We start from the raw sequence: 15,119 nt of genomic DNA on the forward strand, positions 1-15,119 counted from the left end.
CGAATACTTTAGATGGGTCCGTTTTTGTCCAATGTGTGCAGGAGGGTTTCCTGACACAGTATGTAGATAGGCCAACGAGAGGCGAGACCATATTGGATTTGGTACTGGGTAATGAACCAGGACGGGTGTTAGATTCGGAGGTAGGTGAGCACTTTGGTGATAGTGACCACAATTTGATTACGTTTAGTTTAGTGATGGAAAGGGATAGGTATATACCGCAGGGCAAGAGTTATATCTGGGGGAAATGCAGTTATGATGCGATGAGGCATGACTTAGGATACATCGAATGGAGAGGAAAACTGCAGGGGATGGGCACATTGGAAATGTGGAGCTTGTTCAAGGAACAGCTACTGCGTGTCCTTGATAAGTATGTACCTGTCAGGCAGGGAGGAAGTGGTTGAGCAAGGGAACCGTGGTTTACTAAAGCAGTCGAAACACTTGTCAAGAGGAAGAAGGAGACTTACGTAAAGATGAGACATGAAGGTTCAGTTAGGGCGCTCGAGAGTTACAAGTTAGCTAGGAAGGACCTAAAGAGAGAGCTAAGAAGATCTAGGAGGGGACATGAGAAGTCTTTGGCATGTAGGATCAAGGATAACCCTAAAGCTTTCTATAGATATGTCAGGAATAAACGAATGGCTAGGGTAAGAGTAGGGCCAGTCAAGGACAGTAGTGGGAAGTTGTGCTTGGAGTCTGAGGAGACAGGAGAGGTGCAAAATGAATATTTTTCATCAGTATTCACACAGGAAAAAGACAATGTTGTCGAGGAGAATACTGAGATTCAGCTACTAGACTAGAAGGGCTTGAGGTTCATAAGGAGGAGGTGTTAGCAATTCTGGAAAGTGTGAAAATAGATAAGTCCCCTGGGCCGGATGGGATTTATCCTAAGATTCTCCAGGAAGCTAGGGAGGAGATTGCTGGTCCTTTGGCTTTGATCTTTAAGTCACATTTGTCTACAGGAATACTGCCAGAAGACTGGAGGATAGACAATGTTGTCCCCTTGTTCAAGAAGGGGAGTAGAGACAACCCCGGTAACTATAGACCAGTGAGCCTTACTTCTGTTGTGGGCAAAATCTTGGAAAGGTTTATAAGAGATAGAATGTATAATCATCTGGAAAGGAATAATTTGATTAGAGATAGTCAACACGGTTTTGTGAAGGGTAGGTCGTGCCTCACAAATCTTATTTAGTTTTTTGAGAAGGTGACCAAACAGATGGAGGAGGGTAAAGCAGATGATGTGGTGTAGATGGATTTCAGTCAAGCATTTGACAAGGTTCCCCACGGTAGGCTACTGCAGAAAATACAGAGGCATGGGATTCAGGGTGATTTAGCAGTATGGATCAGAAATTGGCTAGCTGGAAGAAGACAAAGGGTGGTGGTTGATGGGTTACTAGTGGTGTACCACAAGGATCTGTTTTGGGGCCACTGCTGTTTGTCATTTTTATAAATGACCTAGAGGAGGGCGTAGAAGGATGGGTGAGTAAATTTGCAGGTGACACTAAAGTCGGTGGAGTTGTGGACAGTGCAGAAGGATGTTACAAGTTACAGAGGGACATAGGTAAGCTGCAGCGCTGGGCTAGGAGGTGGCAAATGGAGTTTAATGCAGAAAAGTGAGAGGTGATTCATTTTGGAAGGAATAACAGGAAGACAGAGTACTGGGCTAATGGTAAGATTCTCGGCAGTGTGGATGAGCAGAGAGATCTCGGTGTACATGTACATAGATCCCTGAAAGTTGCCACTCGGGTTGAGAGGGTTGTTAAGAAGGCGTACGGTGTGTTAGCTTTTATTGGTAGAGGGATTGAGTTTTGGAGCCATGAGGTCATGTTGCAGCTGTACACAACTCTGGTGCGGCCGCATTTGGAGTATTGCGTGCAATTCTGGTCGCCGTATTATAGGAAGGATGTGGAAGAATTGGAAAGGGTGCAGAGGAGATTTACCAGAATGTTGCCTGGTATGGAGGGAAGATCTTATGAGGAAAGGCTGAGGGACTTGAGGCTGTTTTCGTTAGAGAGAAGAAGTTTAAGAGGTGACCTAATTGAGGTATATAAGATGATCAGAGGATTGGATAGGGTGGACAGTGGGAGCCCTTTTTCCTCGGATGGTGATGTCTAGCACGAGAGGACATAGCTTTAAATTGAGGGGAGATAGATATAAGACAGATGTCAGAGGTAGGTTCTTTACTCAGAGAATAGTAAGGGTGTGGAATGCCCTGCCTGCAACAGTAGTGGTCTCGCCAACACTAAGGGCATTCAAATGGTCATTGGATAGACATATGGACGATAAGAGAATAGTGTAGATGGGCTTTAGAGTGGTTTCACAGGTCGGCGCAACATCAAGGGCCGAAGGGCCTGTACTGCGCTGTAATGTTCTATGTTCTAGCTCCCCCTATATTCCCCCACAAGGAGAAACACCCTCTCACTATCTACTCTGTCAAGCCCCCTCAAAATCTTATACATTTCAATAAGATCACCTCGCATTCTTCCAAACTCTAATGAGGATAGGAACAATTCTTGCTTTGTGTGCAGCGACTGAGGATTAAAGCAGGGGCTGCTAAAACCCATCGTGATCCTCCTTTTCTCCTCTCAAACAGCAAGCAGCTCCTGTGCTTCAAACCAGCATCAGGCTGAAATAGGTGTCAAATCTAGGGCTGCTTGGCTATTGCCGACAATAAATTGACACCACGAAATTCGATTCACCTGTGATTCTCAACAGCCTGAAGTGAAGGAAGGTCTTAATCTCCTTTCCTTCTACTGGCCTGCCACTCGGGCCAACATTCAATTACTGAAAACGGGGATCAATGAGATGTGCTTAGGTGGGGGAATCTGAGAAATGTGCACAGAGAAACTGTGTGTTGGTTTCATCAACTGAATAGTTTAGCTCTATCTGCCGAGCTAACTAATATCGATAATAGAATTTACATAGAATTTACAGTGCAGAAGGAGGCCATTCGACCCATCGAGTCTGCACCGGCTCTTGGAAAGAGCACCCTACGCAAGTCCACACCTCCACCCTATCCCCATAGTCCAGTAACCCCACCCAGCAATAAGGGCAATTTTGGACACTAAGGGCAATTTATCATGGCCAATCCACCTAACCTGCACATCTTTGGACTGTGGGAGGAAACCGGAGCACCCGGAGGAAACCCACGCACACACGGGGAGAACGTGCAGACTCCGCACAGACAGTGACCCAGCGGGGAATCGAACCTGGGACCCTGGAGCTGTGAAGCAATTGTGCTAACCACCATGCTACCGTGCTGCCCAGATAAACAACCATTAAAAGAAAAAAAAATATCACGGAAAGAAAAAGGCCTCAAATTGAATGCTGGAGGTTCAAGAAAACGAGGAGGTAACTCCAACCAAATAGAGAGAGATGAAAACTGACTTCTAAAGTCGCAAAAGGAAGACAGGTGATTCCTTCACCCAACTATCGTAATAAATTTCCAGCGAAAGGTTTCCAGATTAGTCTATATTTTATGTCTGTACCTTTATTCAGATGAATAATCAAACCATTGTCCACCATCAGTACTACAATTGCCTGAAAACAAAAGCAGAAAATGCTGGAAATACTCAGAAGGTCAGTCAGTGTCAGCGGAAAAACAGAAATCAGTCTGCTAGTCAATGTTTCAGATGTAAATTCAGTCCTCTATTTGGGTCTTGGGTCTGAAAACCGTCAACGGATTAACTTCTGTTTCTCCACAGATGCCGTTGGATTTGCTGAATACATTCAGCGTTTGTTTTTGGTTTCAAATTTCCTGCTTTATGCAGTGCTTTACTTTAGGTTTCCATTACATAAAGAATGTGCATTCATATGGTGTCTTTCACAACCTCATGACCTCTACAGGCAATGAATTACTTTGAAACTTGTTACAATCCCAGACCAGAGCAGCAAGTGTTTTAGAATAAGAAACCCAAAATCGCAGTTATTTATTGAATGGTTGAAGCCATGAGATTTGTAATTTTAAAAATAAATTTGACAATACAAGAGACAAACAAAGCGGACACTAAATACTTGAACATGAATTACCAGGAAAATTGCGGTCAATTATAAACTATAAAATACATATTAAATGGCAGATATAACTAAGACAGGTCTCGCAAATTAATTCAGCAGGAGGTCATCAATCTCAGTCAAAAAGTTCTTCAAGACTCCATCTTCCACACAAACAATTTTAATTCCTCTTGTTCTATGAAGTAGCCTGATCCTCAGCCGACAGCAGCACCCAACCAACCTGAGTTCCCTGGGTCTTCACCAAAAATGGCACACTTCTGTAGAACCACCTCAATGTGGGCTGTTATCTTCAAGCAACAGAAACAGACACAACAGCCGTATTGTTGCTTATTCTCAGCTTCTGGATCTAGCCTCCGTCTTCTTCAGCTTACTTATACTGCACCACTTTTCATCTTGGTTTTCTTAGCAACTGGAATAGTCAGTTTCCTCTTTCATGCAGTGTTTTTCTAAAAATACCAGCTTTGCCTCCAGATTCCATCACAAAGTGTAGTCATGTTGTCATGGAGGAAACCACAACAGTTAATTTACACACATCAAGGTTTCACAAATATCAATGAGATCTTTCAGCACTAATCTGAAAAGGTAGATGGGGCCTTGGTTCATTGTTTAATGCCAATCCCACATGCTGTTCCCGTACCAGCCTCCCCGAACAGGCGCCGGAATGTGGCGACTAGGGTCTTTTCACAGTAACTTCATTTGAAGCCTACTTGTGACAATAAGCGATTTTCATTTCATTTTCATTTCATGAGCTAAATGACCAGACCATCAATGATCTTGGTTAAGCGCTAACTATTGGCCAGACCATCAAGAGAACTCACCTGATCCTCTCTGAATAATGCCATCAGATTTTTTACATTTACTTGAGAAAGCAGAAGGTGCCTTGGTGTACCAGTTCATCTGAAAGACAGCACGTCTGCAGTGCAGAGCTCCCTTACTATTAAAGTGAGTGGCAGCTGACAGCATGCGGGATTGGCATTAAACAATGAACCAAGGCCCCATCTACCTTTTCAGATTAGTGCTAAAAGATCCAATGACATTTCAAACAGCAGTGGAGTTGTCCCGGTGTTCTGGGCAATATGTATCCCTCAACTCAATTACCTGTTTGTTTATCTCGATTATTTCTGGAACCTTGCTGAGCATAAATATTACCTTATTCCCTTACATTATTTATTTAAAAATAAATAAATTTAGAGTATCCAATTCAATGATTTCTAATTAACGGGCAATTTAGCGTGGCCAATCCAACTACCCTGCACATCTTTGGGTTGTGGGGGTGAAAGCTACGCAAACACGGGGAGAATGTGCAAACTCCACACGGACAATGACCCAGGGCCGGGTTCGAACCTGGGTCCTCAGCGCCGTGAGGCAGCAGTGCTAACCACTGCGCCACCATGCTGCCTATTCCTTACATTATAATAGTGAATATTCTCCAAAAGTATTCAATAGTTATGGCAGCCTAAGGTGGTGGGGGAAACCGGCGGCCCCTTTAGCTCAGTTAGCCAGACAGCTGGATTATGATGCAGAGCAAGACCGACAGCACGGGTTCAATTCCCATACTGGCTGAAGTTATTCATGAAGGCCCACCTTCTCAACCTTGCCACTCACCTGCGATGTGCTGATCCTCCGGTTAAATTACCACCAGTCAGCTCTCCCCCTCAAAGTGGAAAGCAACTGAAGGTTATCTGGGTCTATGATGACTTTACTTATCTATAAATGTTTGTTCTTTCTTCCCTTTCTAGAAATATGTTAATGCAATAGTTTTAGTCTATATACAGTGACCTATCATTGTTAACTATTAACCATCTGACATTGGGATGGGCAACCTATGTATTTTTCATGAGTGGCTGATAGTAATTTGAGGTTAATTAGATCTGGGCCACACAAATCCATACCTAGCCAAGAATAGGAATGCAAGTTCAGCTCACAAGAGAATCACAGAATACAAAAATCATTCGCAAGCCACCAAGACAAGAAAGATGTTGGGAAAAAGCAGTAATGTGCTGGAATCTGAGACTGAGTTTTGAAAATTAATTAACCTGGTAGGTTCTTTGAATGACGTGCATCTTCAGCAACTGTATAACCTAGTTTGACAGGTTGTAGAAAAGCTAAAGCATGGACCTTAAAATTTCCTGATGATGTAGCAGATAGGGGAGTCATACACTGGTCACTGAATTCTCAGTAGCATCAAGCCCCAGTACATGCTTGTTTATTTTAGCAGAAGATCATTTGCAATTGATAATCATTTCACAGAGGTGAATGGGTGGGATTGTAATGTGTAGAGGATGTATATCAGCGCACTGAATATTTTATCTTCGTTCTGTATCCTCCAGTCCACAGCAGCATCGGATTTAAATCCATAAAGTATGCGTTGGAGACATGTCACACAACTTTGGCGCAGCAAGTTTACTTCGGTGCAGGTAATATATTGTGTGCCAGTGGTGTTCACTGTACAATAGCACTCTCCTGGGAACACTTTCTGAATTTAGTGGCTCCCTTGTTCCAAATTCTCTATAATTTGATGCCTGTTTCACTTTATGTAACTTTGGAAAGCATAGGAACCGCCACACTTATTACCATTTAATATAAAAAGTTCTTTGTATACATTTTCTGAGAAGGATATCCTACTTTTCTGGGGGCTCTTCATGTGATACAGGATATCTTTGGGATCTAGAAAACTCGAAAGAAAAACACAGAAATGTGAATGGCTGGTTTAGATAACTAAATGCTCAGAACGCTGTTTAATCTAATCCTCTTTGTAAAATGATGAAGGCTCTTGGCAGCTAGAGGGTCTAACACCAGAATCAAGAAAACCTTTAACTGGGTAAAAATGAACTGGTACGGAAGCAAATGACCATGATGGATAATTGGGTAGAAACTGGGCTTCTTTAAACTGGTTTTATTTAAAATGGACGTGGCAAGGCCCACTTGCTACCAGGTAGAACAAGAGTGCTCATGGAATCTTTTTTTTTTTATTTTAATTTTTTGTAAATTAAAGGCAATTTAACGTGGCCAATCCATCTACCCTACACATCTTTGGGTTGTGGGGGTGAGACCCATGTAGTCATGGGGAGAATGTGAAAACACCCCATGGACAGTGACCGTGGCCGGGATCAAACCTGGGTCCTCAGCTCTGTGAGACAGCAGTACTAAGCACTGGGCCATAATGCCCCTGGTATCTCTTATATCCAACTTAGTGAGCAGAGGGCAGATTCCCTCAGTGTTGTAAAGTCGCCATAGTCCCAGACGATCATAAGCTTACTGGTGATGATTCAACCTGAGGATCAGCACACCTCAAGCGAGGGACAAAGGTGAGAAGACGGGCTTTCATGAATAACCTCAGCCAGTTTGGAAACTGAACCTGCCTTGTTGTCCTCGCTGTGCATCACTCAATTATAGAACTTACAGTGCAGGAGGAGGCTATTCAGCCCATCGAGTCTGCACCGGCCCTTGGGAAGAGCACCCCACCCAAGCCCACACTTTCACCCTATCCCCGTAACCAGTTGCCCATCCAACTGAGCTAAACCAGCCCCGCATTGTCTGTCGAGAGTTGAAAGCTTCTCGGTGGGGCTCGGATCCACAATAAAATGAAATGAAAATCGCTTATTGTCACAAGTAGGCTTCAAATGAAGTTACTGTGAAAAGCCCCTAGTCGCCACATTCCGACGCCTGTTCGAGGAGGCTGGTACGGGAATTGGACCCGCGCTGCTGGCCTGCCTTGGTCTGCTTTAAAAGCCAGCTATTTAGCCCTGTGCTAAACCAGCCCCATACGTTCTGACTCTGAGGTGTGATGGTTACCAAGTGAGTCATGGTTGACATATTTTGTGTGCACATTTAACCAGACATCACCTCAACAGTGCATAGAACATAATCTCATTTTCTCCACTTTAAATTGATTTAGTCTGACTATTGCCGTCTCAGACTTAGCTCTCAGGTGTGAGCTGTGGTCTCTCTCCCCAGATGCTGTGAGACCAGTTGAGAATTTCCAGCATTTTCTGTTTTCCCCTCAAACGTCATTGGTCACAAAACACTGCCTGTGACTGTGACTATGGTGCATTATTTCTCCTTAAGACACAACCTCCAAAGGGAGTTCATGTCTGACAAATCTGTGAGAGTTCTTCAAGGAGGTAACAAGGAAGTTAGACAAAGGAGAACCAGCGGACTTGATTTATTTAGATTTCCAGAAGGCCTTTGACAAGGCGCCGCATAGGAGACTGTTAAATAAGTTAAAAACCCATGGTGTAACGGGTAAGATCCTGGAATGTATAGAGGTGTGGCTGACTGGCAGAAGGCCGAGAGTGAGATAAATGGGCCATTTTCAGGATGGCAGCCAGTGGCTAGTGGTGTGCGTCAGGGGTCTGTGCTGCGACCACAACATTTCACAATATACATTAATGATCTGGAAAAAGGAACTGAAGGCACTGTTGCTAAGTTTGCAATGATACAAAGATCTGTGGAGAGACAGGTAGTATTTAGGAAGCAAGGGGGCTGCAGAAGGATTTGGACAAGCTAGGAGAGTGGGCAATGAAGTGGCAAATGAAATACAATGTGGAAAAATGTGAGGTTATGCACTTTGGAAGGAGGAATTTATTAATGGACTATTTTCTAAATGGGGAAATGATTAGGAAATCAGAAGTACAAAGGGACTTGGGAGTCCTTGTTCACAATTCTCTTAAGGTTAATGTGCAGGTTCAGTCGCAGTTAAGAAGGTAAATGCAATGTTAGCATTCATGTCAAGAGGACTAGAATACAAGACCAGGGATGTACTTTTGAGGCTGTATAGGCTCTGGTCAGATCCCATTTGGAGTATTCTGAGCAGTTTTGGGCCCCGTATATAAGGAAGGATGTGCTGGCCTTGGAAAGGGTCCAGAACAGGTTCACAAGAATGATACATGGAATGAAGCACTTGTCGTATGAGGAACGGTTGAGGACTCTGGGTCTGGACTCGTTGGAGTTTAGAAGGATGAGAGGGGATCTTATTGAAACTTGCAGGATACTGCGAGGCCTGGATAGAGTGGATGTGGAGAGGATGTTTCCACTTGTAGGAGAAACTAGAACCAGAGGACACAATCTCAGACTAAAGGGACGATCCTTTAAAACAGAGTTGAGGAGGAATTTTTTCAGCCAGGGTGGTGAATCTGTGGAACTCTTTGCCGCGGAAGGCTGTGGAGGCCAAATCATTGAGTGTCTTTCAGACAGAGATAGATAGGTTCTTGGTTAATAAGGGGCTCAGGGGTTATGGGGAGAAGGCAGGAGAATGGGGATGAGAAAATATCAGCCATGATTGAATGGCGGAGCAGCCTCAATGGGCCGAGTGGCCTAATTCTGCTCCTATATCTCATGGTCTTAAACTCTCTGTAGCATTTGATACAAGATCCAATGATAATTATGGATAATTCATCCAACCTGTGATATCCTACAATCCATCTATAAATGACCTTGATTTTGTTGTCAACGGCGAACGACCAGCACTCGTTGTTCTTGCCCCTTGCACTTGTCACAATCTATTGGTGGACTTTTGAACTCTGATTTAAGTAATTAGAAATCTATTTCAGAAGGTGCAGAGAAACGTGGATAGCAACTTCCTAATTTCTGCATTTAACTGTGCTTTCGTGGACACCCAATTTAGTCCTTAACTGAGCACTGATAGCCTCATATTTATTTTGATTAGAAAATCCAAATCGTTATTCAATTCGTTTGAAAACAACTCACTCACTCCATCTCACCCAAATGGAAGTCTATTTCTATGTGTGAATAAAAAACAATATCAGTCTGAAATCGACCCTTTGACCAACCTGAGCCTGTGATCCCTCATCCTATTCAATCAATTTCCTTTTAGATCATTTTAATAACTTACTTTCCGTGTACTCCATATTTTTTAGTCAGATTACTTGTTGGATCTCTTTTTTAAAGGATAAAATGCCTTCTTTTCTTTGACATGTCTTTGTTACCAGATGGCTGTCACTATGGATCAACCTACTGGCTCTTCTCTGCACTGCTCTCCATTGTTTGAACATTTCCATTCCGTATTGATCATCATAATTGGAAACAATATTGAAGGTGAGGTCTCGGTAGAGTTCTACATAGTTTGTAAATGACTTCCTTTCACATGTATACTACTATGCTGGTAATATCAATGAAAATGCCATTGGTTTTATTGATTTCTGCTGTAATGTTTGGACGTGTTCAGTATTTAGTCTGTTAAGACTCTTGGATCTCTTTCAACTTCATCCATAGCCATTTGAAAAGTATTCGTGGGGTTTTCAATTTTTCCTTAATTTCCCATCATTTCCTAAATGCCAACTTTTTCTTGCAGTGAAATGAAATGAAAATCGCTTATTGTCACAAGTAGGCTTCAAATGAAGTTACTGTGAAAAGCCCCTAGTCGCCACATTCCGGTGCCTGTTCGGGGAGGCTGTTACGGGAATTGAACCGTGCTGCTGGCCTGCCTTGGTCTGCTTTCAAAGCCAGCGATTTAGCCCTGTGCTAAACAGCCACGTTACGCGATCCCAACACTTTGTCCTCCCTGACCTATTCGGATGGCTAGCATCAAATGTAATCAAATAAAAATTCACATCCTCTTCTTCAATGCTATCCATGGTTTCATTCCCCGGCACCTCTTCCAGCTTTGTGTCCCCTTTGGCTTTCTTCCTTTTACCTTTTTGAATCCCACCTCCTCCTCTTCCTTTATCATCAGCCTCCTTGGCCTTGCTCTCTGGAATGCCCCAGCCTGAATTCTCCGCCTTACTAATTCTCTCGTCACCTGCAAAAAGATTCCTGAATACCTATAATTTCTGCCAAGTTTTATGTCACTCAACTGAATCTCTTCCCCCGTCGCTCATAGCGTTCCTCTTTTCTCCCCTCTCTGTCAACAGCATGTGATGTTTTCTCTGTCCTATATTTATATGCAAGTGATTTCTGTTGAATTAAAAATAATTACATCCTAGCATCACAGTCTTCATCAGTCTTCCAGCAAGTTATGGAGGCAGAGTGGAAGAAGCTCTCAGGAAATTCCCTTCCATTATCAGCAGCGTGGACAGGCAGTGTGCTGCCAGTTTTCCCTTGATTTGAACTGAAATAGTTTCGAGGAAGTTTGTGAGAGGACACCTTTTTCGTGACTGAATCTTCATTGCATCACTTGAAAAAGCATGACATTGTTGCGTCAGCATGTTGTGCCTCAAGTTTTTAAAAATATACTTGAATAGAGGAGGCTTCTTTAGCTTGAGAATAATATCTCTATAATACTCTGCAATCCCTCTATGATATTTGGGGCGGGGGGGGGGGGGGGGGGGGGGGAGTCACAACATACTGTACTATGTGATCCAGTATGTGTGTAGAGGTAAACATAAAAAATAATTGATTTTTGTAATAATATTGCACAAAGTAAGCCAGGTTTTTTTAAATGGATGAATTGTAATGCTATAATTTTACTCCATTGTTACAACCAGATGTTTGCTTTGTTTACTATTCCAATGCCAAAATAAAGAAATTAATTTCAATATGCAACTCTGTTGATAATCTGGTTTTAATAATATTCAACAATTGAGTCTTCAGAAAACATGCAATTTTTAAAAAGCCCTGAAAGTGAATTGATCATGATGTACAGTCCATGGCAAAACCCAGCGAGCAGTCAACAGTGAGCAGATACAATTGGAGAACTAAACAGCTCGACAATAGATTCTGAAAGGATTGAAAATCATAGGATAAGATACTTTAGAGTGTCAACAAACCTAAGGGTAACGAGGCCCACAGGCAGGTTTCTTACTGTGCATTCAACAAACCAAACAATATGGCTGCAGACAGCAATAACCTGTCCATCAACAAATGTAACCTCAAATGAGACAACTGAGTCCAATAGTGCCAACAGTGCATTTCAAGAATTAGCTATACTACAATTTTTAAAGAAACCTTTAAAGAAACTAGGTATCTGAAAACCTACCTGTGCTATTTTTCTAATACATCTTTGAGCCATTTCAATCTTTCAGGGCCTAATTTAAATAGAAATCTACAAAACACCACAATGGAGCTTTATCAACAGGTTTGAAGAATGCATTTTTTTTCTTACAGATTCCACTGGACATCTTGATCAAATATTTCAAAAGATAGTGTCGACATTGACAAATCTACTGAGATTTCTTTACATTTCTAATGTTGGAAAACCATGAAAGGAAATGGTACTGGAGTGGATAAATGTGATGGAGTACACGGCCTTCTTTATTTTAAACAAGCCATCAAGCAGACCGTCACTCTTCAAAACAACTCAAGTCATTTTATCTGCCCGCAATTCATAAACATATTTCTGTCCCCTTTCATAGAGCCATCTCCCCACAATTAACAGAGGAACTCCCCTTCCCCCCACCACACACAACAACCAACCTCCCACACATCCTGATTCAGGGGTACTATATTTTTCTAACCTCTTCATTAAAACACTCATTTCCCCTTCTCCCCTCAGTTTGTACCTGCATCGGTTTCCTGCAACTCGTCTATAAAATACTCTTTTCCGTTCACAATGGCAACTTTCAACTGCCACTCAGCTCTTGGTAATACCGGTCACCCACCATATGCACGGCAAGCCTTCCTATATCCACCCCACCACCCCATCTCTTTCACTTCATGGTGGCACATTTCAGTCATTCATTAACCACTAGCACTTTTAACCGCATAGTTCCTATTTGACATTCCCTGTTTTCTCGCCACTTACACAGCTAGACCACACCTACCTCCTGCTGTTTTCCAGGATGATACCCGACACAACCCTGATCTCAAAAGACCAAATGCAGGCACACCAGAGTGAAATTTCTCTTTTCCCCACATCAAATACTCGAGAGTGCATTTGCTGATTAGTGTTGAATAAGGAAAGTTTTTGTGTCTTCAGCAAGATGCAAAATGCCATTTCAAAGCGAAGACTTTTCATTCCATTATTGAGGACTAGATTTGAACTTGGGTTCAATATGTGTAATGCACAAACTCACGATCACCCAATACCCGCAGGTGTAATTCATTGTTTAACAACTGATCAATTGAAACACGAGTACAGTTAAATTACAGCAGCGTACTGCTTCTAGTACAGTGAGGAAGGAAAAGTCAGAGACTAGGATTCACCTGTGGCATATTTTAATTCCATTGCCCAAGCTGGCCACAGATCACCTTTTAAGGGGACTATGGAGATCTCTATACCTTTTAAGGGGACTATGGAGATCTCTATAGCCAGCCTAGATCCTTTTGATCACCATGCAACTGGGAATTATAACAAAATCAGAATAAACCTGAGAAATAAGAATGATTTCCTGAAAAAAAAAGTTGGATTGCAAGAATAACGTTTTAGGCGACCACAATTCAACTTGGAAAATCTCTAACCATTAATGTTCCAAATAATTACTCAGTATATCTGCATGAAGATGGCTCAGCTCTTTACAATGCAGGCAAATAACCAAGGGGCACTGCCAAAATCCATCAACTGCCATCAATAAGCCCCACTGCCATAATACAAGTTTCTAAAACTTGCTACTTGTCACCAAAAAGCACAATACTCAAGGTTTAGTAAATACATCATTGGTCAGGAACACTCAAAAGCCTTAGTGACAGAAAATCTGATTACTAATAATTAAGGGATGGATGGCATTAATGACACCTCATAGTACCATCCAATTCAGTTGACAGTTTTCCTGCAGCAAGTGTAGTACCTATTTTTCCCATTCTTCCCTTCCTTTGGTCGTCACTTTGATTACAGTGGGTGGCAACATGGGGAGGGGGGTCTCTAGAAGGCCTTCCTTAAATTGATTAGTTTGGCTTATCCATAGTCTTACCCTATCATGGAAAGTCAAAGGCTGCAATGCTAGTCCTTCTCTTCAATCACCTTCAGAGTTTATGGAGAGGAAGTCACAATGATTTATTTACCTGGCATTTTCCTGTGCGGATGTCGTATAAAGCCACTGAGCCATGTCGAGCTCCGACTGCTATCCTGTTACTCCTCTCACAGTAGCTTACCATGTAGAACCTGAAATCCACAGAGAATAACAAAAGGACTGAAATCTACTGGCATGTCATAGTAGCGAAGCAGCACCAGCAGCAGTGTGCTTTGAGATCACTAATCCATGCATTTAAAAAAAACATATCAAAAAGGTAATATTACTCCCAATGCACAAGGTTGATTTTGATTTAATGTGCATGCTTTATTGTAACATTTGTGAAAAATATTATATGCCAATTTCTATCAATAACAGTATTTTTATGTTTTCTTTTGCTGTCAAAGCGATTGGGTTAGGTGATCAGTGACAAATTTATCAATTCTGCCAAGACTTGCTCATGAAATGATTAACCATCTCATTAAATAAGGTGTTCAAAAAAATACAACGCAGGGATCATCCGCTAAGCCAACTTCCTCCTCTCTCATTTTTCGGAGAATGCCTCTGATGCAGTTCCATTTCAGAGGATACTTCGACAGTTGGCCGAGCAACACGTTTGCGTACAAATAGGGGAATATGAACATAATAGGAGTTTAAAAAAAATAAAAATCTTTTAGAATTGTGAGCGGCACAAAGTTGTTAAACTGGTTAAATAGATAATCTGTTGCATTAACGTTTTTTAAACATGGGCACAAAAAACCCTTGACATTTAACACATCTATTTCACCATGATCAGCATGGTTTCTTGGAAACAAAACAAAACTATCGATCGTGTGCTTTATTGAAAACTATAGTTGCTCATGCTACTTCTCTTTAAAAACAATACCTTAATTAATTGCTCTCATTATGTAAATAATACTCATATCAAAATACTGTGAAATTACTGCACATGACTGGATTTTCTACTTTTAGCACCGACGCTAATCCATTTAAAGAAGCATGAGGACGAGCATTGGTGTTAAAGTTGAAAACCTGTGCCAAGATACTGAACTGCTAAAACTCAGATGCAGCAAGCTTTTATTTAAGATATATTGTTTATTAAATCAAATTATTTATATCATTACTGCAATATTTAGATTTTGGATTTTAACTAACAGCTGAACATTCTATTCAAATAAATAAAGCACTTAAAATATCTTAATCCTATGCTACCATCATAGTATTAGCTGCTCCCATTATTCTACATGGACCACCTTTACTCGAGCC

The 15,119-nt window shown here is 41.8% G+C and overlaps 1 protein-coding gene and 1 long non-coding RNA gene across 4 annotated transcripts in view; one reads left to right on the forward strand and one right to left on the reverse strand.

Moving 5' to 3' along the window:
- LOC140409164 (uncharacterized) overlaps nucleotides 1-14,907 on the forward strand; it is a 122,005-nt gene extending 107,098 nt beyond the window's left edge. The window contains exons 3-5 of the long non-coding RNA XR_011940297.1: nucleotides 6,339-6,425; nucleotides 9,960-10,065; nucleotides 12,073-14,907. This is a non-coding gene — a long non-coding RNA (uncharacterized lncRNA). The remainder of the gene's footprint in view (nucleotides 1-6,338; nucleotides 6,426-9,959; nucleotides 10,066-12,072) is intronic.
- The window catches only part of wdr7 (WD repeat domain 7), a 1,110,115-nt gene that overhangs the window by 201,437 nt on the left and 893,559 nt on the right, over nucleotides 1-15,119 (reverse strand). For all 3 annotated transcript variants that reach the window (XM_072497366.1, XM_072497365.1, XM_072497364.1), the window contains one exon: nucleotides 13,906-14,005. In XM_072497366.1, coding sequence (XP_072353467.1) covers nucleotides 13,906-14,005 — 100 coding nt within the window. The remainder of the gene's footprint in view (nucleotides 1-13,905; nucleotides 14,006-15,119) is intronic.

Source organism: Scyliorhinus torazame, chromosome 3 (genome assembly GCF_047496885.1).
Source record: "Scyliorhinus torazame isolate Kashiwa2021f chromosome 3, sScyTor2.1, whole genome shotgun sequence".
Lineage (NCBI taxonomy): Eukaryota > Metazoa > Chordata > Chondrichthyes > Carcharhiniformes > Scyliorhinidae > Scyliorhinus > Scyliorhinus torazame.